Raw genomic sequence first — 25,834 nt, forward strand, 5'->3', positions numbered from 1 at the left:
TATTTTGAAATGATCCTCCAAAGCCGTCCTTTGTGGGGGAAATTAACATCTTTGGAGAATCGCCATTGATGCAGCCAGGCCTTCCCTTTCTAGGCCTTTCCCAGATGTAGGAGAGATTAGCCAAGAGCCCAACACCTCAAAAGTCTGAAAACAGACATTTATAGTCTGTTTCTCTGAGGGCTGCCACCCATGAGGCTGCTTCTACGTGATAAGGGCCGTGGCTCCCAGAGCCTCCTTAACTCAAGCATTCCTGTCTACTCTTCAAGTCCTCAGACAACAGCTTAACTCTCTCAACCAATAACTCAACCATCCCTAAAACCCACCTATGACTTGTAAGCCCCCATTTCAAGATGCTCACCTTTTGGGGCTGAACCAATGGATACCTTTCATGTACTGATTTATGTCTTTGCCTGTAACTCATCTCCATAAAATGTATAAAACCAAACTGTAACCTGACTGTCTGGGGACTACTTACTGAAGGGTTCTTGGGTTTGTGTTTTTTTTTTTTTTTTTTTTTTTTCCCCAGGCTGTGGTCACTCACATTGGCTCAGAATAAACCTCTTTAAGATATTTTATGGAGTTTGGAGGGCCAGGCATGGTGGCTTACACCTGTAATCCCAGCACTTTGGGAGGCCAAGCCTGGTGGATCACTTGAGCCCAGTAGTTTGAGGCCAGCCTGGGCAACATGGTGCAACCCTATCTCTATAAAAAATAAAAAATTAGTGAGGTGTGACAGCACATTCCTGTGGTCCCAGCTACTCAATAGGCTGAGGTGGGGGGGACTGCTTGAGCCTGGGAGGCAGAGGTTGCAGTGAGCCCAGATCACACCACTGCACTATGGCCTGGGTGAGTGAGCAAGGACCTGTCTCAACAAAAGAAAAAAAGAGAAAACATTTTGCAGAGTTTGATATTTCCATTAACATTAGTGATAACATCTTTTGCATATACATTCTTATCCCCATGATTAATTCCTTTAGGAAACTAGTACAGTATTTTTAATTTCAAATTTTCATCAGATTATTGAAGAATTTGACACACTGCATTAAATTACCACAACAGGGATGGAAGAATTATTTTCTTCTCCTAAATGTTAATTAAACCGAAATCGTAAACAGAACGAGTCAGCAGTGAAAATAGAATAACCTCTAAAAATCACATGCACAGTGAAAACTGTACATTCCTCTTTCAGAAAAATACTTCAGAGATTCTGAACACAGATTTTTTGGTGCTATAAGATTGGCAGTTTATATTCCATTGTTCCTAGTCAAGAGTATTGCTTCTAGCCAGGCGCGGTGGCTCACGCCTGCAATCCCAGCACTTTGGGAGGCTGAGAAGGGCAGATTACCTGAGGTCAGGAATTTGAGACCAGCCTGGCCAACACAGCAAAACTGCTTCTCTACTAAAAACACAAAAATTAGCCCGGTGTGGTGGCACACACCTGTAGTCCCTGTTACTCAGGAGGCCACAGTAGGAGAATTGCTTGAACCAGGGAGACAGAAGTTGCAGTGAGCTGACATCGTGCCACTGCACTCCAGCCTGGGCAACAGAGTGAGACACCGTCTCAGAAAAAAGAGTATTGCTCCTGACGAGAATAATGGTGGGGGACCTCTTTCAACCAACTTTATTGCCAGAAAGCATGGATTTTAAAGACATGAGCCATCATTACGGAATGTAAAAACCTAGAACTTAATCTTTTAGTCTCAATTTTGAATTGTGAATGGGGTATTTCCTATCTAAAACAGCCAATATTCCATTAAAACTAGAGAGTCACGTGACGAGGTGCTCCTGCGCGTTCACATGGCTGCCCTCACAGTGCTGCTGTTTGGCCTTGTATTAACATCTTAAACTGCTCCGTTACACACCCTGCTGCCAGAGAACAGCCAAGTGCCAAGGGAAGGGAAAACCTTAGCCTAGTTTTAAAATAATTGCTTGGCTTTGCCTGTACTTAAAGAGTCTTTCTCTAACAGGAGGAGACAACTGTCTTTTGGGAAAAAAAATTCCACTTTTATTATCTCTTAATTATAGTGTCGCTGTTCCCAATGTTACACAATAGCAAAGAATTCTGCCTGCATTACCATTATAAACTATTTTCAGTATGGATGACTCAGAATAAATTCTTCTTTCTTAAATTTGACATGTGGGACTAAATTTTCTAAACTTTTGATGACAGGCAGGTGTGTAAATCCCTCTAAAGTGAGTGAACCTCTCCAACCTTGTCAAGGTGCTCCACACCACTCCTTGTATCCACAGTATTTACAACGAGATTGAAAAGATGAACCACACATAGTTCTCACCTCCTTAAAAAGCGATGAATATTTTAATATTTCAAATTCAGAACTAATCTCAGGACTGTACAATGACTAAAGAATCTATAAAAGAATGTGATTAAAATATTTTAAAATTATTAAAGTGATATGTCCACACAATTAGCTTCCTTTGATTCATTTCCTCCCAGCTCCTCTGTTCCCATTTTACAAAAAAACCTTTCGAAACAAATTACTTCTCCCAGTCGTTAAGTGACATTATATCCCTAAACAATGTGCTTCTACCACTGTGTCATAATAGGTTGTAAACACACTCTCAGTTTTGTGCTGTGCTAGATGAGAATTTAACAAACTTAACTATGCCATTCCATCTTCCCAATATACTTACATAGCTTTTATTTGTATCTGTATTGATTACCTCTGTAGTTTTATGGAGCATAACATTATTATTATTTTAGTGAAAAATTTTTTCCCCAGCTTTACTAAGGTGTTATTGACCAATAACAATTGTACATAAGTGTACAATTTGATGTTTTTACATATGAATGGTGAAATAATTACCACAATGAAGCTAACTGACATACTTTTCATCTCACATAGTTGCCACTTTCTTATGTATTAATTTGACAAATAATGACTGACATTATTTCTTCTTTCTCCAGTACAGGCAGCATCTTCTGACTTCCTCTCTGTAAGAGGAGCTTAACGGATCTCTCTCCCTGCTCCCTCTTAGTTCTATGCAGTTTTACCTCCCACCTTCTATCATCTGTACTCTTACAGGTTCAAGTTGCACAATATTTATATTTTAATGTGTACCACAATTAAATATTTCACATATCTAAATGTGAGTAACCAAAATTCTATTACTATGGTAAGATTTTAAATTATTAATTATGCTATAATGATGGCGATCACAAAGTCATTTTTTCTTTTCAATTTTCATTCAAAAAATCTTTTTGTAGAGACGGCTATAACCATATGGTCCAGGCTGGTCTTGAACTCCTAGGTTCAAACGGTCCTCCTGCCTTGGCCTTCCAAAATGCTGGGATTACAGGCATGAGCCACTGTGTCTGGTCAACGTTTTCTGTCGCTATGGATTTTTGTTTACTGAATTTTCTAATTGTAATTTTTCCTGTGCAGATTTTAAGAAAAACATCCCTATATGTTTCTAAATTTTCCATGCAATCAGATGTTCTATTGAGTTTTAAAAATTTTATTTATAGGCCAGGAGCAGTGGCTTATGCCTGTAATCCCAGCGCTCTGGGAAGCCAAGGCAGGAGGACTGCTTGAGGCCAAGAGTTCAAGACCAGTCTGGGCAATATAGTCAGACCCCGTCTCCACAAAAAAAAAAAAAAAAAAAAAGAAAAAGGAAAAAAAATTAGCTGGGCATGGTGGTATATGCCTGTAGTCCCAGCTATTTGGGTGGTTGAGGTGGGAAGACTACCTGAGCCCCGAAGTCTGAGGCTGCAGTGAGCTACGATTGCATGTACCACTGTACTCCAGCCTGGGTTACTGAGCGAGACTCCATCTCAGAAAAAAAAAAAAAAAATTGTAAAACATATAAGACTTCAAAAGGTTATCAAGAGTAATAAAGTAGGTATACATGTACTACCACCAAATGTAAAAAATATATATTATCAATATAGTGAAACCACTGGGTACTTGTCAGTGACTGCCTGTTATTCTCCTTTACAGAAGTAACAACCATTCTATGTTTAATAATTTCAATATATGAATGTATTCTTACTAAAAATAGTATTGTTTTGCATGCTTTCAAATGTTATCGTACGTGCAGATTCTTCTGCAAACCGCTTTTTTTTCATTAAACATTACCACTGGTAAGATTCCTCCATGTTGATACGTGGAACTCTAGTTCCTTCCTTTTCAATTATATGGATATACAAAATCCATTCAATCTCTTATTAATGGATATTTAAGTTTTTAAATTTTGAGCTATTATAATGTTGCTATAAACATGACTTCTGTAACACTAAGAGTTTTTATAGGTGTATACATCCTTATGACTAATTAACTGAGATATAAGAATAAACATTTCCAACTTTATTATTGCCAACTGCTTTCTGAAGTACAAATGATACCACTAATACTTTCGCAGGGGAGAAGAGGGCCCATTGCTCCAAATCCTTACCAACACTTGGTATTCTTTTAATTTTTGTCAAGGTAACACGTGAAATGGCACTTCACTATATGTTTAATGAATATCCTTGAATATCAATAAGGTTGAATATGTCTTCATATAAGTATTGATCATCTCGGTTTCATTTTCTGAGCATGGCCTCTTCAAGTTTTTGCCCATTTTTCTACTGAGTTGTATTTTTTCTAAGTAATTTAAAATTTCTCGGGAATTGAACAATGAGAACACATGGACACAGGAAGGGGAACATCACACTCTGGGGACTGTTGTGGGGTGGGGGGAGCAGGGAGGGGGGTGGGATAGCATTAGGAGATATACCTAATGCTAAATGACGAGTTAATGGGTGCAGCACACCAGCATGGCACAGGTATACATATGTAACTAACCTGCACATTGTGCACATGTACCCTAAAACTTAAAGTATTAAAAAAAAAAAGAATAAAAGAAAAAATAATGAAAAAAAATTTCTTTATAAATATTACCATGGATCCTAATCCTTTATTGGTAATATGCTACAAGTATCTTAATCTGTGAATTATCTTTCATTTTTAAGTACAATTTTAATATAAAGTCTTTACTTTTAGTGTAATTATACATATCAATTTTTTTTTACTGTTTTTGTAAATATGTATGTATATACGTATGCCTGTTTATATGTAGAGATGATGTCTTGCTATGTTGCCCAGGCTGGTCTTGAATTCCTGGGCTCAAGTGATCCTCCTGTCTTGGATTCCCAAAGTATTGGGATTACAGGTGTGAGCCACTGTACCCAGCTGCTTTTGTAAATCTTAAGAATTCACTTTCTACCCAAAAGTCATGAAGTTATTGTCCCACATGTTCTTCTAAAAATCTTAGAACCTTGTTTCTCAAATTTTTATCTTTAATCTACGTGAAACTGGTTTTTGTGTTAGAACTGAGGTGGGGAATACACACACACACACACACACACTTCTCAACATAAATTATGGAAGCATTTTTGCTTCTAATTATCTGACTTACTTTCTATATCATCCATCAAATTTTTATAAACACTGGAGACTGCTGCTTCTGGGTTCTCTTTTCCAACCCATCATCCTATCTATGTCTTGTTATCTTGGAAAATGTCAACATGGCCCTATTGTACTTCTCCCCCTTAATTAATGTATGAGGAAGTTTGATATAAGGCTACAAGGAGTTGTGAAAACTATGGTCAACCAGAAAATGCCTACATCCAGGCAATTCAGTGTTTAAACAGCACTGTGTTGGCCAAGTAAAAGAAATGTTCAGGCTTCACTGTCCCTAGCTTGAGACCTCCAGTTATCTAAATACATGCTACACAGTGACAGACTGTCCCAAGTACACAAAAAATGCAGAATTTAAACATTTTATAAGCATATTTTCTCATCAGAATTGCTTTTAACAATATGCTGCTATTAGTTTGGTATAATCAGATTTTTGTTCCACCAGATACACTGCTATTCTATACTACATCCTTGGTTAAGATGCTTAAGATCAGTGTCTTCATGTATAAAATGAGGACAATAATAATATCTGCTTTATAGAACCAAGATTAAATGTATTAATGCATGAAACGCTTAGGATAAAGCTCTAATATTTAGCAATCATTTAATTATCACTATTGTTATCGTGTAGATCATTTATATTTTGGGTACGTTGTTTCCAGTTTCTTTCTTGATGTCCACAAGTATGTTACATCATATTGAGAAAACTAAGAGCTTATACTGAATTTTGTTTTTTATTGTATCTGACAAAACCCAGAAGATGCCTTTTGTTTTCCAAATTTGACTTTTCAAAGCTTTCCCTTAATGTCAGATTTAATAGGTCTTGGTAAAAATACATACTTCTAAGATAGGTACAACAATTTGTCTCCTGGAGGCAGAATTTCTGAACTGAGCATAACTTTAAAAGGCAAAAAATGAAGAAAACCTCCGAGATTTAAAAATATGGATGCAGTCTAACAAACTGAATGTTTAAAGTTAATTAAAAAAAAGACACCAAATCTTGAGTGAAATAAATGGTCCATTTGAGACAAGTGTATCAGCATTTAAGAGAAAATAACCTTTCCATGCAGCTTTGATTCAAATCTTCACTTATAAAACACTTTTTGTAATATTTGTCATCAGAGCACCTGGCCATGTTTACATTTACATACAAATGTAATATAGGTCTACCTATAGTGACCATGCTTAATCAAAGTAAGTATTTAGAAAATAAGTATCTACTTTTTGTGTCCAAAAAACAGCATTCAGGATTCTCAGAATTATTTGGAGCTCCTATTCCAGGAAAGCTCCACTGTTGTTTTCATTTTTTTCTATGTAGTGTAAATAAAAAGTGATGTGTTTTATAGCAGGTTGTGTAAGTCCTTACTATAAAACATTTCTCTAATTTGTTTATAGTGACCATCTCTCAAAAGAAGAAGTCAAAAACATTCAGAAGCAATTAAGGCATTCTGGTAGATTTCCAAGAAGGAGCAGCAGCCAAATAGTTAGATAAACCTGTTCAACCAGACATGATTGAAAATCCAACAAATGAGGTTGGTGGGGGAGACAGGATTGGACGGGAAGGAAACGAAAGCTTTTCTACATCTCCAAAGATATAACTAAACTGTTTGCTTTTACTTGAATGCTTAGAATTCCTTATTAATTTCATAGTTCAGTAAATATTAGGTCTTAAAGTGGGAAGCAACTGGAAAGACGTTTCTTAACAAAAGGGATCATAAATCAGCTTAGTTCTGCTTATGCCCAAGAAACAGTAACTGCTATAGAAACTGCCCTACTATAATAACTTAAAAAGTCTATGTATGTATATAAAACAAAACTTTTTAGACATTTCAAAACAGAAAACATTGGATTATAATTCTGAAGAGAAAGAAGCAAATGAGTTAAGACTGGCTTACTGCTTAGAGAAAGAGTCTCGGTTCCAACAGTGGAAGAGGGTACCTAAACAGAGCCTGTGAGTCATGATGAGTTGAGGAGGTAAGAAAGGAGTTTAGTGATGCGGAGATCAGAAAGGAGTTTAGTGATGCTGAGAGGGCTAGAATTTGTAGAGCTGCGTAAAACAGAGGGGAGAGTTACAAAAACAGATGGTTCTGAAGACCTGCAGAGGATACTGTGATCTTGGCTGTAGCATCGATCTTAGCACTAGTGAAAGGAAATAATTCAAGGCATGGGAAAAATAAAGTAGTGGGATGGACAATTTCAAGGGCTCACACAGGGCTAAGAAGAATTTATGTTTTCATCAGCTAGAGTGGATAGACTGTGTAATACATGCCATATTGGAAAGAGGCTGAAGAAGAACAAGAATGCCTTATTAATGGAAATATTTAAATAAGTCCCAGAATAAAGACTGCTCTGGATCCACCAGAACAAAGGGTAAAGGCAAGCGTCTAAAGAATTCAGTTAATCTGCAAGTTACTTACCCGCACACTAGGAGAAAATCCAGTGTTTTTTTTAGATGAATACAACTAAAAGTAGCACCTGAAAAATGGAAAATTCACAATGTCTGGCACTCAAAAATTACAAGGAATGCAAAGAAAAAGGAAAAAAAAAAACAACTATGACTAAAGCCAGCAGAAAAAAAATAATGCAACAGTTCCAGAAACGACAGAAAGGAAGGGAATCAAAGAGAAGAACCTTAAAAAAGCAATTATAAACAGAATAAATATATTCAAGGACATTAGAAAAACATCAACCTGATAAGGAGAGAAATGGAAGATATAAAATAGACACAAGTTGAACTTCAAAGATAAACATGCTGATTATGAAATGAAAAATGAAGTAAATGAAGAATAAAAACTATCAAATAAAGTACTGAAATAACAAAGAGTTAAAAATATTGGAAAGAGCTTCAGGAAACCCTTGGGATAGCACTGACTATCATATAGCAAACAAGTCCCATAACAGGAGTGGAGGCTTTAAGAAATAATGGCTGAAAAAAACATGAACCTATGAATCCAAGAACCCCAATAAACACCAAATAAGGAAAACATAAAGAAAATCACACTAAGGCATCACATAATAAAACTGATGAAAACCAGAGATAGAAAAATCTTGAAAGCATTCATAGTAGCAGAAAAAGCCATCTTGGGTGCAGAGGAACAAAGATAAGAATGATAGGAGACTTTTTTTGTCTGAAATCCTGCAGGGCAGGGAAAAATGAAACATCATCTTTAAGTATTGAAAGGAAAAACAACTTGCCAAAGGATTCTATACCCAGTGAATAAACATTCCTAAAATTAAGGTGAAAATAAAGATATTTTCACGCTGATAAAACATGAGAAAAATTCCTGACAGCAGTTATGTGGGGGTAAAAGTAAAAAAAAGGTTTCTGTTTAAAGCAAAAATATTAACAATGAACTACTTTAAGTTTTAGAACATAGAATTAAAATATAGGACAACATCACAAAGGCTAGGAAGAGATAAGGGGAATTAACGTGCTATAAGGGTCTCAAACCATAAATGAAGCAGTACAATTTGAAGGTGAACTGTGACAAATTAAAGATGTATACTGTAAACCTTGCAGCAAACACTAAAATAATTAAAGAAGTACAGCAAACAGGCCAATAGTGACAAAAAACAGAAACACACACAAAAAGTAATCCTACACAAGAAAGGAAAAGACTAGATGGAATAAATAAGAAACCAACAGTAAGATGGCAGATTTAAAGTCAACTATACTAATAACTACTATAAATGTAAATGGTATAGGCATTCTAATTAAAAGACAGATACTGTGATTTACAATAAAAAGCGAGACCCACCAATATTCCATATAATAGAAAGCAATTTTAAAGACACAATCATAAATTAACAATAAAAAGTTAGAAACAAAATTTGTATAGCATGCAAAAACTATGAAGGAAACTAAAGTGGCTATATTAATATTAGACAAAGTAGACTCCAAAATAAGGAATATAACCAGGGGTGTCGGACGTCATTTCATGACAAAGGGGTCAAATCATCAGGAAGACATAATATATATAGGTATAAGGGATGCAAAATGATATAGAAACTTTAGAAATTTCTTAAAAAGTTAAAGATATATTTAGCATATGGTGAAGCAATCTTACTCTTTTACTCCTAGGTAACTTCTGAAAAGAAATGAAAACATATGTACGTGCAAAAACTTATATGTGAATGTCCATAGGGGCTTTATTTATAACAGTTCAAAACTGGAAACAACCAGAATGCTCAGCTGGTGAATCAATAAACTGTGGGATATCCAAATAATGGAATACTTATTAAGCAATAAGAAGAGAGAAACTATTAATTCACACAACACCTAACAATATACATGAATCTGCAAAGAATAACACTAAGTGAATGAAGCCAAACACAAAGCAGTCCCATGATTCCATTTATTGCAATTTTAGAAAAGGCAAAAGTATAGGGCCCAAAGACAGATAATCATCTGTCATAACCGTCATAGGATGGGAGTAATACGAGAAGCAATTACTGCCAAAAGTACAGTTAAACTTTTTTGGGTAATGGAAATGTTATTTATTTTAATTGTGTTGATGATTATATAACTATACATTTTTCAAAACTCAAACTATATACTCTAAATTGGTGAATTTTAGTTTTTGTAAATTATTAGAAATCATGCACATTCTGGATTGTAAGGCTGAATTATCTGCTAACATTAATGTGATTTGGAAACCTTGGGAAATTGAAATGGGGATATCCAGGAAGAGCCTGAGGAATTAAAGGCAGCTGAAACTTCCACGCTCCTCCTGATAGCCCCATGGAAAAACAGAGGTTAAAAGTCCTCCAGTGATAAAGCAACTGACAGGAAAGAAGCCTGGAGATGGGCACGTCTTAACCCATCCATATATTTTCCCTTTGGTTCGGAGGCAGGAACAGAGATAGAAACAAGCAGAGGCAGGTTCCTTTGGAAAGCAGGATGAACTTCCTAACTTGCTACAAAGACAAAAGCCCCATGACACTTAAAACTGCCTTGACCAATCAGAAATTCTCAAGACAGTTAACTAAGGCTTTAAAGGAGATACATTGGCAGAAAAACTTCTAGCCTGGTACAAGGTGTCTGTGATGTCTCAACTGCTAAGCAGTCCTCAGGTTCTGTATCTATATTCACATGTATTAGGCTGCTGAGGGAGAAGAGCTTCTACCCGGAGAATCCTCCAATAGAGGAGGTTTCCTGGGCCACTGGGTCCAGGAAAACAGCGGACAAGGAAAATTTTATCAGTAGAATCTGGGACTTTGGAATAAACTAACCAATTAAGTCAATCCATTGCTAGGAAATGAATCAATGAAAAGATGCTCACATGGGTTAACTGTGCTATATACCTGTCTAGCAGGAAGTAGTAAATACTCCAAATAAGTGATAGCTGTTATACTTCCCCTTTTTGACTTTTCTTGAATTGAAATTATTCTTTTTTTTTTCTCTAGTACTTTATGTGAGGTATGTCAGATACAGTCAACCCTCCATATCTGTGGGTTCTGCAACTGTGTATTCAACCAACGGTGGATGGAAAATATTCCCTCTAAAATTCCGCCTGCATTGAATATGTACTGACTTTTTTCCTTGTCATTATTCCCCAAAGAATACAACATAACAACTATTTACACCGTATTAGATATTATAAGTAATCCAGAGACAGTTTAAAGTATATGGGAGGATATGCATCAGTTATATGCAGATACTATGCCATTTTATATCAGGGACTTGAGTGTCCTTGGATTTTGGTACCTGTCAGAGGCCCTGGAATCAATCCCCTACAGATATTAAGGCACAACGGTATTTTCGTATTTTTCACTTAGCCTACAGATTTCAGTGCCATCCATACCTGACTGAGGGGAATGAACACTATCAACAAATCTTAGCCTTGGAGACAGAAGCTGCAGTTGGGCAGGCATGTTATAGAGAGATGGTATATTTGTGGTTGTAAAAGGAAAACTGCAATGTTTGGCAAAAGCATTATTCAATGTATGAAGAAGGGTGTGTCTGCACACTGGAAAGAAACAAATGGGTATCTATTGCTTTGTGTGCCAAGAACTCCCATTCTCTGAGACCAGTATCTCATTCTCATTGTCATTGCAAGCAAGTGGGGGCTGTCAGTCATAATATTTCATCCTCTCAGTGATACAAGTCAGAATCCTGTCCTAGAACAGACTAAATTAGAAGTTAGGGAAGAAGAACAATCCTCTTTGGTGTCAAAATTAAACACGTGATCTATAGCACTGCTAATAACCATGTATAAAGGACCTCATTCCAAAGAATAATGCTGACACAACAAATCATGCAGAGATAGAAATGGAGAGTACGTCCTGGTGACAATCCATCTTCAGGTGTGCCCTTTTTCTAAGATGGATTCACTTGCTGTCACAACTATATGAGTTCTGATACAATGTTGTGGGATAAAATTAAGCAGTCTAGTAACCTACTATGTAAGGTGCACAGAAAATATGGTGGATGTACTCTTAAGGAACTTGGGAACATTAAGAAATTTGTTCAGCATTGCTAAGTCCATGTCAAAGCCACCCCACTGCAATGTTTCTCTCCATGTAAGCTAATAGAATATGCTAACATATTAAGAAAAAGGATCCAGCCACAGATAGAAACAGTGGTACTATCCATCTCTTCACCCCAAAGATAATTCTGAGCAAACATGTCACCTTATCTTACTCTGTTCAACTATATCAAATTGCTATTTCACTCTGCAAAGATTATTCTAACTATATAAGCATGCTCTATTCTTCTCAAACTCCAAACACCATCATTTATCATGATAATCATGCCTCATACTTCACAGAACAATCAGAAGCCATCCAATTAGGCTCCTTCAATTTCCCAAAACTAATTATACTATGCTCTCCTACATCTCACCTGTCCACCTTCTCAAAGGCCAGTCATTCCACATATGTACTGGATATGAATTCCCTCTCTCCATCCTTTGTCTCTGGGACCTTACACCATTAATTTTTCTATGCGTTGCAAATTCAACCTTTCCCTCGACCACCAGAAATGTAAACTTCATGAAAACAGAAATCTTATCCCTCCTGCTCAACCCTGTATTTCTGGTGCCTGGCACAGCAGGTAGTCAGTATTATTTGTTGAAGCCATGACTAAATAAATGAATGGATAGAGAATGAATAAATTGAAAGGAGTTCTCCCTTTCTAAAGTTCTATAATTCTGCTTAGAGAAGAGCAGGTGCCAAATTGGATTTTTAACGTAGGGTTAGAGGCTTTATCCAATTTCAAGAATGTGTCTATAGATAAACATAATTTTTTCATCCTTGACTTTCAGATAAATTCCCTTTAAATTTTGAGCATAAAGATAAAATAAATGAAATAGAAAATGACAACACATGATACTTACTCTTCTTTCCATCCATATCTGCATGAATTTTCCGAGCCAAGAATCCACTTTTGTACACAGCAGCATTTGGATCATGAGGAATGTCCAAAAATGGGTTAGTAGTACTTCCAATACGACTGATGGTCTTTGGATGTGTTCCATTAGCTTTCTCCTCAGTACTTTCTGAGGGAGACTTTTTTTTCTCTTCATCATCTCTAAAAGGGAGAAAGCACAAAGACTGAGTCAAGCACCTACCATAATATTCAAAGAAAAAAGTAAGTTACTGTAAAAAACTACGTTGTATTCCAATGGTGTATCACTTTTTATAACCACCACCATGATAATGACAGACACCATTTGTTAAATGTATTCTATGTGCCAGGTATTAATGATCATGGCAATATCTTGTAAGACTGATATTAATATCCTCTATTACAGATGAGGAAATAGACTCAGTGAGTTTAAATATACAAGGCCACAGATTTAGTGATGAAGAGATAATGAAGATATGATCATAAAATCCCTAAAAGTCATTGGTCTTTTCACCCTTTACAATGCTTTCATGTTTGTCTTCTTTCAAACAAGTGGGAGTTTATTGGCAGGAATTATGATTTTGACTTATGTATTTCTACAGGGTCTAGCATAGAACTAGGTGTACAGAAAACAGCAAAAGTGTTAGAGTCAGTCCAATGGACAATAGTAAACAATATCCCCCAAATAACCAGGCTAGTCCCTAATATTAAAACCCCAGGCAAAGCTACTACGGATTAGAATGGGGATGCCAGGCACAGTGCTTTGGCATGTGACAGCTGCTACTTTCTCAACCGCCATAAAAATAGTCCCCAGCATCTATTGTTCCCATCTTTATGTCCATGTGTACCCAGTGTTTAGCTTCCACTTTTAAGTGAAAATGTGTAGTATTTGGTTTTCTGTTCCTGTATTAATTCGCTTAGAATAATGGCCTTCAGCTGCATCCATGTTGCTGCAAAGGACATGATTTCAACCTTTTTCTATGGTTGCATAGTATTCCACGGTGTGTATGTACCATATTTTCTCTATCCAGTTCACCACTGAAGGGCATCTAGGTGAATTCCATGATTTTGCTACTGTGAATAGGGCTGCAATAAACCTATGAGTGCATGTGTCTTTTTGGTGGAATGATATGTTTTCCTTTAGGTATATAACCAGTAACAGGATTGCTGATTTGAATGGTAGTTCTTTTTTATGTACTCTAACAAAGTACTTAAAAACTGCTTTCCACAATAGCTGAACTAATTTACATTCTCACCAATGATGTTTAAGTGTTCCCTTTTCTCTGCAGCCCCACTGGCATCTGTTAATTTTTTTGCCTTTTTAATAACAGCCATTCTGACTGGTGTCAGATGGTATCTCATTGTGGTTTTGATTTTGCATTTCTCTGATGATTAGTGACGCCGAGTATTTTTTCATGTTTGTTGGCCATTTGTGCATCTTCTTTTGAGAACAGTCTGCTCATGTCCTTTGCCCACTTTTTTAGTAAGGTTATTTAGTTTTTTGCTTGTTGAATTGTTTAGGTTCCTTATAGAAGCTGGATATTAGCCAGATTGACAGTTTGCAAATAACCACAATATATTTTAAATATATCACAAAACCAGAAGTGTTTGATAATGACGGTAATCAGAGAAAAACAGCCTTTTTTTTCTCTTTTGGTATTTTATCAGTAATTGTGAGATAAGTGAAAACAAAACTGGACTCTTAGAAGAAATGGATATTTTACTTTTATTTTGAAAGAATTTTAGATTTGTGAAGGACAGGATTCCCCTATGCCCAGCTTCTCCTAATGTTAACATCTTATATATTAATAACTATCGTAAAAAATTTCAAAACTAAAAAATTAACGTAAGTTTAATACAATGAATTAAACTCGGCTTCATTTGGATTTCACTAGTTTACCATTTTTTTCTATTCTAGGATCCTATCCACGATCCCACAGTGCATTCTGTTGTCATGTCTCTTTAGCATCTTCCAGTCTGTAACAGTTCCTCAGTCTCTCCCTGTCCTTTATGACCTTGACACTTTGAACAGTATTGGTCAGTTATCTTGTAGAATATCCTCAGTTTAGGTTTTTCTGATGTTTTCTCATGACTGGATAGAGGTTATGCATTTTTTTGGGAAAGATTCCATATAGGTGATGCATCTTTCTCAGTGCTTTAGGTCCAGGGGATACAAGTTTTATTACTGGTTAGAATTAACCATGATCACTTGGTTAAGGTAGTATCCCACAGGTTCCTCTACAGTAAAGTTACTATTTAGCTTTGTAAGTGTTTTTGGGGAGATATCTTGTAACTATGCAAATATTGTGATTCTCCTTTACCCACTAACTTTATCTGGTAACAATTATTATTACGGTGTTTTAAAGGTTCCCTCATTTATTCTACATTCATTAATTGAAATTCTTCTGTAAGTATGGACACATGGATATTTGTTTTATTCTTTAGGTTATAATCAAATACTATTGTTATTTAATTTGTTGCTTAAATTTTTGCAGCTTTGGCCATTGGGAGTTATAATAAGGTGTGCTCCTATGTCCTGTGAACATGCCTCATCTTCTAAAGTACTTCTTTACTTTCAGGTACCACAGAACGCCTCCAAGCTCATCTTAAATTTTCCTTGTCCTGGCCCTGAAATCAACCACTTCTCCAAGAAGCCTTGGTTCTTCTTACTGGAGAATAGTATTTGGAAACCAAATCTCGGGGCTAGGTGTGCTCATTGCTTTGGGGTCCTCTCAATAGACAAAGCTAGGGAGATATAGTTATGTATCATATAACAATGTGTGGTCAACGATGGACAGCATACAATATACAACCATGGTCTTGTAAAATTATAATGCAGCCAAAAAAAATCCCATTGTCTAATACTTACCATACTATGCTTTTCAGTGTTAGAGTATCCTACTTCTATTTATTAAAAAAAAAGTTAACTGTAAAACAGCCTCAGGCAGGTCTTTCAGTAGGTGTTCCAAAAGAAGGCTTTGCACTATTTACAACACCAAAGACTTTGAACCAACCCAAATGCCCACCAATGATAGACTGGATAAAGAAAATGTGGCACATATACACTATGGAATACTATGGAGTCATAAAAAAGAATGAATTCATGTCCTTTGCAGGGACATGGATGAAGCTGGAAACCATCATTCTCAGCAAACTGACACACGAATAGAAAACCAAACACCGCATGTTCTCACTCATAAGTGAAAGTTGAACAATGAGAACATTTGGACACAGGGAGGGGAACATCATACACTGGGGCCTGTTGGGGGTGGGGTGGAGGGCAAGGGGAGGGAGGAGAGCACTAGGAAAAACACCTAATGCACGTGGGGCTTAAAACCTAGATAATGGTTTGATAGGTGCAGCAAACCACTGTGGCACATGTATACCTATGTAACAAACCTGCAGGTTCTGCACATGTATCCCAGAACTTAAAGTAAAATAAAATAAAAAAGGCTTTGTTATCAAAGGAGATGACAGCTTCATGCACGCCCCTGAAGACCTTCCAGTGGGACAATACATGAGGTGAAAGACAGTGACATTGATGATCCTGACCTTGTATGGCCCTAAGCCAGCGTGTGTATTTGTGTTCTAATTATTTTTATTATTTAAACTCTTAGCCTATAAAGTCCCATGTGTTCTAATTTTTAACGAAAAAGTTTTTAAAAGTAAAAAGGGCAAAATTTCAAAAATAGGAAAACACTTATAAGGATATAATGTTTTTATACAGCTGTATAATGTGTTTTAAGCTGTTATTACAAAAAACTTAAAAAGCTAAAATAACGAGTTTATGAAGTAAAAAAGTTACAGTATGCTGAAGTTAATTTATAACTGAAGAAAAGGTTTTTAAAAAGAAATTTCCTGTAGCCTAAGTGTACAGTGTTTAGAAAGTCTACAGTACTGTGTAGTAATGTCGTAGGCTTTCAAATCCATTCAACACTCAGTCACTGACCCACCCAGAGCAACTTCCAGTTCTGCAAACTCCATTCATGGTAAAGTGCCCTAAACAGGAATACCATTTACAAAAAATCTTTAATGCCATATTTGTTACTGTTCATTTTTTGATTACTGTTTGTTTTCTGTTTAGATATACAAATACCATTGTGTTACTACTGCCTATAGTATTTGGCACAGTAACAAGCTATAGAGGATTATAGCCTAGGAGCAATAGGCTATACCATATAGTACACATGATGTTCACACAATGATGAATTCGCCTGATGACACAGTTCTCAGAACATATTACAGTTAGGAAGTGATGTATGACTGTATATATAAGTACACTCACGTGTATACACACATCTATATTTGTGTATCCATCCAACCATCCCAATTAATTCATATTAACACCACCAAACCTAAGCCAGCACAAGGTTCATTCCGGCCTTCTCCCACTTGCTTATCTGTACATCTTCAATAGTGAGAAAACTGGCTCTCATGATCTGCAATATATTGATTTGTTCAATCTCAGTAAACATATAAAAGAGTTCCAAAATTGCTAGCCTACATCCATGTGAGGAACAAATTTATCTACTAGAGTACAGTGTTTGTGTACACTTCTTTTGTCTTACACTGTTTTCCAAAGTTATGGGTGAGCTCTTTTTTTCTCACTCTCATCACAATGGTTAGGTGAAAAACACATTCCTTCGTTATAGTCTGAATTCTACTTTGTGTTTATCATATCCTGACTGATTTTCTTAAAAAATAAGCATTTTTGAAAATGCATTTCTTGTGATGTTCAGATTTAAGGATTTAGATAATGTATAGAGTCATGTACCCACTACAATGCCAAATGGAACAGTCTTATCACCCCCCAAATTCCCTCACACTGTTATTTGGCCAACTCCTCTCTCCCATCGATTCCTGGCAACTGACTTCCATCCCTATAGTTCTGCCTTTTCCAGAATGGCATATAAAATGGTTTCTTGCATTTGGCAAAATGCATTTAAGATTCATCCATATTGTAATGTGAATCGATAGTTTGTTCCCTACCAATGTAAAGTACCATTTCATTTTATGGTTGTGCCAGTTTGTTTATCTATTCATCTACCGAAAGATACTGAGTTGTTTCTAGGTTCTATATTTTATTTTTACAATGAAAAACTATTTGTACCTACAACCAATACCATAATAAAAATATAAAAATACAGTACTGCCAGTCTCTCATAGATCAGAATCAATCTGGAAGAAAGATTTCTGTCCTTCAAATTGATTATTCTATTATCACCATTAAGATTCAGTACTGGGCGCAGCATGGTGGCTCATGCCTGTAATCCCAGCACATTGGGAGGCCGAGGCAGGTAGATCACAAGGTCAGGAGTTCAAGACCAGTCTGGCCAAAATGGGGGCAAAACCCCATCTCTACTAAAAATACAAATATTAGCCCAGTGCAGTGGCAGGTGCCTGTAATCCCAGCTACTTGGGAGGCTGAAGCAGAGAACTGCTTGAACCTGGCAAGTGGAGGTTGCAGTGAGCTAAGATCACGCCACTGCACTCCAGCCTGGGCGACAGAGCGAGATTCCATCTCAAAAAAAAAAAAAAAAAAAGACCATGAACAAGACAAGAATGCCCACTCTCACCACTTTTGTTCAACATAGTTTTGGAAGTTTTAGGCTGAGCAATTAGGCAAGAAAAAAAAAAGGAAGTGAAACTGTCTCTGATGCTGACATAATCTTATATATAGAAAAACCGTAAAAACTACCCCTCCCTGACAACTGTTAGAACTGCTAAAGTCAGTAAAGTTTTAGATTAAAAAATCAACACACAAAAAATGAGTAGCATTTTTGTACACTAACTACTCAAAGAATTAAGAAAACAATCCCACTTCCAAAAGCATTAAAAACAAACAAACAAAAAAACAAGTAGGAATAAATTTAAGCAAGGAGGTGAAGATCTGTGTACTGAAAACCATAAAACATTGAAAAATTCACAAATAAATGGAGAAAAAAATCCCCTGTTAAGGAACTGGAAGAATTAATATTGTTAAAATATACCTAGTAACCAAATTCCAATGTCATTTTTTATAGGGATAGAAAAAATACTAAAATTTGTAGGAAACTAGAAACTACTCCAAACAGCCAAAGCAATCTTCAGCAAAAAATCAAAGCTGGAGGCATAGTTTTTTGACTGTAAAATATAAAGTTACTGTAATCAAAACAGCATGATACTGGTATAAAAACAGAAAGCCCAGAAAAAAATCCCAAGTAGCTAAGGTCAACTGGATTTCTGGAAAAGGTTTCAAGAATGTATAATGGGGGAAACTACAGAATCAGGTGCCATGGCATTGACCACTGCCCTTCCGTGGCTTGTGCCAGTCTGAAATCCAAACTATGACACCATCCCCTCTTCGATCGCTACTTTAGGCAAAATAGAAACCAGTCACATGGGCAGCCTACAGACAGGCCAGAATATTGTTATCAAGTCTCACTCTCTTCCTTGCATCCCAAGAGAGGGAGTAAGTAATCGGGCTGCTTCCTAACGACTATGCTATACCATGCTGTGGAGGGAGTCGGGTAAGGGCAAATAACATTGCTTTGAAGTTTTCTACTATTTTAAATGTGGCTTTTTTTTTTTTTAATTGAGAGTTTGCCTGGTTGCTGTACATCTTTGGTTTTCAGAGCACATGTGAAGTTCTTTCAGATGGTCTTACTTGCTTATGGAATGTTTCCCTAAGAAAACAAGGGCCTGGAGCTTCCTAGTCCACCATTGTGCCCCATTTCCCTTTTATTGCTCTAGTCTTAGTGTTATGGGTTTAATTCAGTCCCCACAAGAGAAATTAAAGTACTAACTTCCAGCATTTAGGAATATGACCTTGTTTGGAAATAAGATGATTAAAGAGTGGGCCCTAATCTAACAATATTGATGTCCTTATTAAAGGAAGAAATCTGGACACAGACACACACATACAGAAGGAAGACCCTGAAGCTACCACAGGCTAGGAGAGAGGCATGGAGGAGACTCCCGGTCATGGCCTTCAGTAGGAAACAACCCTATTTTCACCTTGATCTCAGTGATCAAGAACCATGAGACAATAAATCTGGGTTTTTAAAGCCCATTTGTGGCATTTTGTTATGGCAGCCAAAGGAAATGGATATACTTAGATGCTACCTCACCACAGCTTCAGATTAATTTTATCACTTTTGCAGATGGGAGTGTGCCCTAGAGAAGAAAAACTGGGACAACTGTGTCTCAGTACTTGCTCTTCCATAAACTTCACTGGGATCCTGAATAAGCTGCAGCATCTCTCTAGATCTCAGTCTCCTCATATGTAAAATTTGAAGCTTGCTCTAAGTCAGTAAATACAAGCCATGCAAAGCCTGTCCAGGGAGTGGGAGCCCAGGATGAGTAGAAAGGTCTCTGGAATCTCCATTCACTTTCAAAAAACAGCTCTTGGAAGCAGACTGTGGTCTTGAATCCATTCTAGTTCTAGTATTTCATGATTGTAGAACTCTGTTGATATAGACCAATACAAAACCACAACAAAAGATCAGGATATTCCATGTATCTCCATAGCATTGACCCTAAATGGAAACCTATGCTGCTAAGTTTAGGCTAAATACTGCAAAAAGCCTCTCCCCTATGATATGGAGCAGGTACCCCAAGTTTTACCATGAAAACCCTCCACAACAACAAAACTGCATACATTGTTAAGTGATATGGTTTGGCTGTGTCCCCACCCAAATTTCATCTTGAATTGTAGTTCCTGTAATCCCCATGTGTCATGGGAGGGACCAGTGGGAGGTAACTGAATCATGGGAGCAGTTTCCCCCAGGCTACTCATGTGATATTAAGTTCTCGTGAGATCTGATGGTTTTATAAGGCCCTTCACCTTCACTTGGCTCTCATTCTTCTCCTTCCTGCCACCATGTGAAGAAGGACGTGTTTGCTTCCCCTTCTGCCATAACTGTAAGTTTCCTGAGGCCTTCCCACCTCTGCGGAACTGTGAGTCAATTAAACCTCTTTCCTTTATCAATTACCCAGTCTTGGGCAGTTCTTTATAGCAGCACGAGAATGGACTAATACATTAGTAAGACTGGAGGGAAGATGGCAGAAGAAAGCCCTGTTCTTTCCTCTCTATTTAGGAAGCAGAACTAAGTAGCCCCACTGACCTACCTTTGAGTGTCTCAAAAGAGAAACTCGACACTTGCCCCCACTACTTCTCTGGCATCAGGTAAACCACTCTATCCCTTTTGCCTTACTATGTGGCAAACCCAGTGGGGCAGAGCTCACCTCTGATCCTTTAGTTCTGATTTCACAGCCTGTAATATGGTTAGGCTGGGGAGCTCAGCAGGCTTGGTGGCCACTCAGGTCCCAGTCACATTCTCCAGTATAACTTTCTGCAGGTGCCTTGCACTTTGCATTACACAGCAGAGGCTTGACTTCATTTCACTCAGCTCTCTGCTCTGTGTATACACTCCTCTAGCCAGAACATTACAGAAGGGTAGGGGTTATAAATCAGGTCCCAAAGTCCACCTTGTACCGGCAATCATTACCATGATCCCTGTAATTTAATTTCCTCACCTTACAACCAGCCTAGAAGCTAGATGTTACCAAGTCCCTGCTCTCCTCCAGGAAGTAATGCTTGGGAACTGGTATCCCTGGGCATCAGGGCCAGCTGAGTAGTGATGGGAAGGAGCTCTAAGTTGCCAGGCAGTGTGTGCTAGGCAGTGCTGATATCATGATGATTAAGACCCCTCGAGGGGTTCATCATCCAGTAGGGGAAACAGATACACAAAATATTGGGTAATACATTTTTTATAAAATACTATATGTCTCCACAGAGTTGTGTACAAAGCAGTACAGGATCAGAGAGGAGGGAAGAGTCTGTATCAAATATGCTAAATTATAATGCAAGAAATCCTTGTTGGGTGATAGAAATGGGGTGATAAACTATGGTGGTTATTACACAAGTGTGCAAAGTTACAAATATTGGTGTAGCATAAAATTGGTACACTTAAGTGGGTGAATTTTATGGCATAAAAATTACACCTCAATAAAGCAGTTTAAAAAATAAAGGTGGTGGTTGAATGCAGGGGCAGAACACTAAGGTGGCTCACATCTCAATACTGTGATCAGATGATTGCAGGAAAATAAAGCAAAGAATGAACTTATAAAAAATGTGCTGAGTTATCATGGGGTTTCTATTATACTACATCACATTATACCACGAGGCAGGATGAGTTTAAAATGGATCTTTGTCACTTACCAAAAATGAAAAAGAAAGCATGTAGTTAAATTTTAAAATTCTGCTGAAAATATGAATTACATTCTATTCTCTAAAAATACCTTATTTTGACACAGGAATCCTAAAAGTAAAAAAGAGACTATGCTTTATTAAAAATGTTAGGCTTCATCACTAGCCTTTTAATACCAAGAAAAATGCTGCCAGATATGAGAAAGATGTAGGCTAGTAACTTGGCTTTCTAAATAAAGGATCTGACCATATGTACAATGATTGTAGTATGCTTTCCAAACCAAGACAAACTTAACCAATGGTTAAAAAAGTTTCTCAAAATACACTGGGGTCAAGCCACATGTTAGGTATTCCCAAAAGATCTATTGGAAAATTTTTAAGGGGCAACTAAAAATAACTTCCTTCAGTATTCTTGATCTGGCTAAATTTTCTCACCTTTAAAAAATATACATATATGTATAAATTATAATGTACGAGTATATAAATGCTCAATGAAACAACTACTGTCTAAAATGCTCCTCATATACACATTAAAAATCATTCAGAAACTATATTTATTATATTTCATCTTGTATCATTCCTCATCAAACATCAAGCACTTAGCAATTGATATAGAGGATATAAGATTCTCTATCCTTAGCACACTAAGAAAAATGCTTTCTTTACATCCCAGCCTCCATAATTCTTTGCTCCTCAGTGATTCTAAAAATGCTTTAGGACAAGTAGGCTACTAACATAATCACATTCCATCTGCTCACCAACCTGTCTGCTCTGAATATTCTGAAGATAATGTGAAATGAAGATAACAATATTTGTAAAGTACATAACTTTCATCATATTTAGAAATATTTAAGCTTTTCACAATAAAACCCTTAAAATTTCTAAGTATCCATCTCAATCTCATTATCAAGAGAAATGCCACTTAGACATGAAGCAAACAATGTATTGTCATTTTTAAAAAAAATTTGGCCTTTTAAAGCTAAGAACTGGGTGGCAAATCTTTCCAGCTTCCTATACACCTGAGTTCAGCTGAGAAAACAAGTACTTAAATCTTAAGTGTGAGCTCAGATTAAGTATGAGATATGCTTTAGGTTCTTGATAAAATTACATTTCACAGAGCCATATGAGAGAGCTGTCCTAGTCCATTTTGTGTTGCTAAAACAGAATTCCACTGGCTAAGGAGTTTATAACGAATGGCGACTTATTTCTTACAGTTCTGGAGACTGGGAAGTCCAAAGTCAAGGGTCCTGAATCTGATGAGGGACTCCCTTGCTACATCATCCCATTGTGGAAGGTGCAAGGGCAAGAAAGTGTGAGAGAGCAAGAGGGCTGTGAACTTGGTTTTATAAGAAACCCACTCCTGCAGTAACAACCTTAATCCATTCATAGCCCTCATGACCTAAGCACCTCTTATGAAGCCTTGCCTAACGGTTGGGGGACATATTCAAACCATAGTATTCTGTCTGTGGCCTCTGAAATACATTCATTTCATCACAATGACCCCAGTTTTAACTCTTTCTAGCACCAACTCAGAAGTCTGAAGTCCAAACTCTGACCTAAATCAGATATAGGTCAATTTGAGGCATGATTCATCCTTAGGCAAATTTCCCACCAGCTGTGGGCCTGTGAAATCAAACAAGTTATCTACTTCAAATACTATGGTGAGACAGACATAGATGCTCCCATTCCAAAAGGGAGAAATAGGCAAGAAAAAAGAATGAACAAAACCCAACTCCAAAACCAAATAGGGAAAACAACATTAAGACTTAAAGCTGGAGAATAGTTTCCTTTGATGTCCCAAATCCTGAAAACACTGGAATTGGGGTTCGGTCCCCAAGGCCTCAGGCAGCCCCAATCCTATGACTTCCCTGGGCTCAGACCACCCAGCAGCTGTCATGGAATACCCCACATCTTTTGAAATCTAGGTAAAGAAAGCCATGCCTCTACAGCTCTTACATTCTGTGTGCCTGCAGAATTAGCACCACATGGATGCTGCTAAGGTTTATGGCTTGTATTTCCTAGAAGAGTGGGCTAAGCTGTAGCTAGGCCGGCTTACACCACGGCTGGGGTAGCCAAGGAATGCTGTGCCAGAATGTGGGGAGCAGAGAACTGAGGGGGCTCTGGTGGAGAGCACCCTGGGCCCATCCCTTGAAACCATTCTGCCCTCCTACACCTCTGGGGCTGTGATGGAATGGGCAGCCTCAAAGATCTCTGAAATGTTTTCAGGGGTCATTCTCCCATTGTCTTGATCTCTTGTATCCATAACAATATCTTTGCAAATGGTTGCTTGGCCACAACTGTGGTTTGCTTTCCCAAACATGCTTTATCATTCTTTGTAAGGCCAGGCTGAACATTTTCAAAATCTTTCTTCTGCTTCTCCTTTAATTATCATTCTATCTTTAAGTCATTCCTCTCATATCTTACTGTATGTGGTTAAAAGTAGCTACTTAGCTGCATCAACATTTTGCTTTGAAATTTATTGCACCAGATATCTTAGCTCCTTGCTCATAAATTCTGCCTTCCCTAAAGCCCTTGGGCAAGAACACAATTCAGCCAAGTTCTCTGTGACTTTATAACAAGGACTGTGTTTACTCCAGTTTCAAATACCTTGTTCTTCATTTCTACCTGAGACCTCATCAAAATGGACTTTACTATGCATGTTTCTACTAACATTCTAATTATGATCACTTAAGTAATGTCTAAGAAGTCCCAGATGGTCCTTAAATTTCTTGTCTTCTCCTGAGCCCTCACCGAACTGCCCACAATGCTCCGTTTGCAGCAATCTAGGCTTTTTCTAGCATTCACTTCATAACTGTCCCAGCTTCTGTGGATTACCCAATTCCAAGGCCCCTTCCACATTTTCAGCTTATTGTTATAGCAACAGCCCTAATTCTCGGTACCAATCTTCTGTCGTAGTCTGTTTTGGGTTGCTATGACAGAATTCCACAAACTGCATAATTTAAAATGAACAGAGATTTATTTCTTACAGTATTGGAGGCTGGAAGTTCAAAGTCAAGTAAGGGGCCTGCATCTGGTGAGGGCCTCCTTGCTGGGGTCTTCTCTAACCCCCACCTGCTCTCTTGTGCTTTGCTGCCCTTCTCCTAGTAAGGCAGAAGGTCAAGAAAGCGCAAGAGAGCAAGTTGGGGATCACAGTTGCTTTTAAAACAAAACTACTCTCACGATAACTAACCCACTCCCTTGATAACATTAATCCACTAATTAGGGCAGAGCCCTTTTCCCTTATGACCTAACAGTCTCTAATTAGGTGTTACCTCCTAACACTGCATTGGGGATTAAGTTTCTAGCACATGAACTCTGGGGACACTCTGACACCATAGCAAGAGTCTTCCTTAATTCTAACCACTGAAAATCTTTTTCCTTTAAATACCCAAATCCAGAAGATTAATCCATGTTCAATATCATTTTTAGCTAACAATTTTTTAAATTAAAAATACTTCACTGTAGAAAACTCTAATAATCAATAGCTAACAAAATTAAGTGATCTCAATTCTTTAGTTCAATATTTCCTTCAAGTTAATGGTCAATTTTTCATAACTATGGCATTTCTGTTTCTTTTCTTACAGTCAGGGTGTCTTTGCTGAATATAAATAGAACAATCAAACCAATAATATCCTTTACATAACCACTATACATATATAGATTTAACCTTAGTTATTCTTCGTACAGATTGTCTTGTAAGTTTGTTATGCTAGTACTAACATTAGCATTATTATTTCACCAAGAGTCCAGCGTGACGCAGTATCTGCCATGTTAGGAATTTGAGTACAGTGAAACAGAGAGCAATGACAATGAGAACATTAAATCTCATTCTAGAATTTCAATGAGGTGTAATGAGTATCTAGAAAAGTCATTTAA

General features: G+C 37.2%; 1 protein-coding gene across 11 annotated transcripts in view; it reads right to left on the reverse strand.

The window, feature by feature from the left end:
* PSD3 (pleckstrin and Sec7 domain containing 3) overlaps positions 1 to 25,834 on the reverse strand; it is a 713,864-nt gene that overhangs the window by 90,994 nt on the left and 597,036 nt on the right. For all 11 annotated transcript variants that reach the window (XM_003823634.7, XM_055116331.2, XM_063607125.1 and 8 more), the window contains one exon: positions 12,758 to 12,951. In XM_003823634.7, coding sequence (XP_003823682.5) covers positions 12,758 to 12,951 — 194 coding nt within the window. The remainder of the gene's footprint in view (positions 1 to 12,757; positions 12,952 to 25,834) is intronic.

The sequence above is a fragment of the Pan paniscus genome, chromosome 7, assembly GCF_029289425.2.
Source record: "Pan paniscus chromosome 7, NHGRI_mPanPan1-v2.0_pri, whole genome shotgun sequence".
In the NCBI taxonomy this organism is placed as follows: domain Eukaryota; kingdom Metazoa; phylum Chordata; class Mammalia; order Primates; family Hominidae; genus Pan; species Pan paniscus.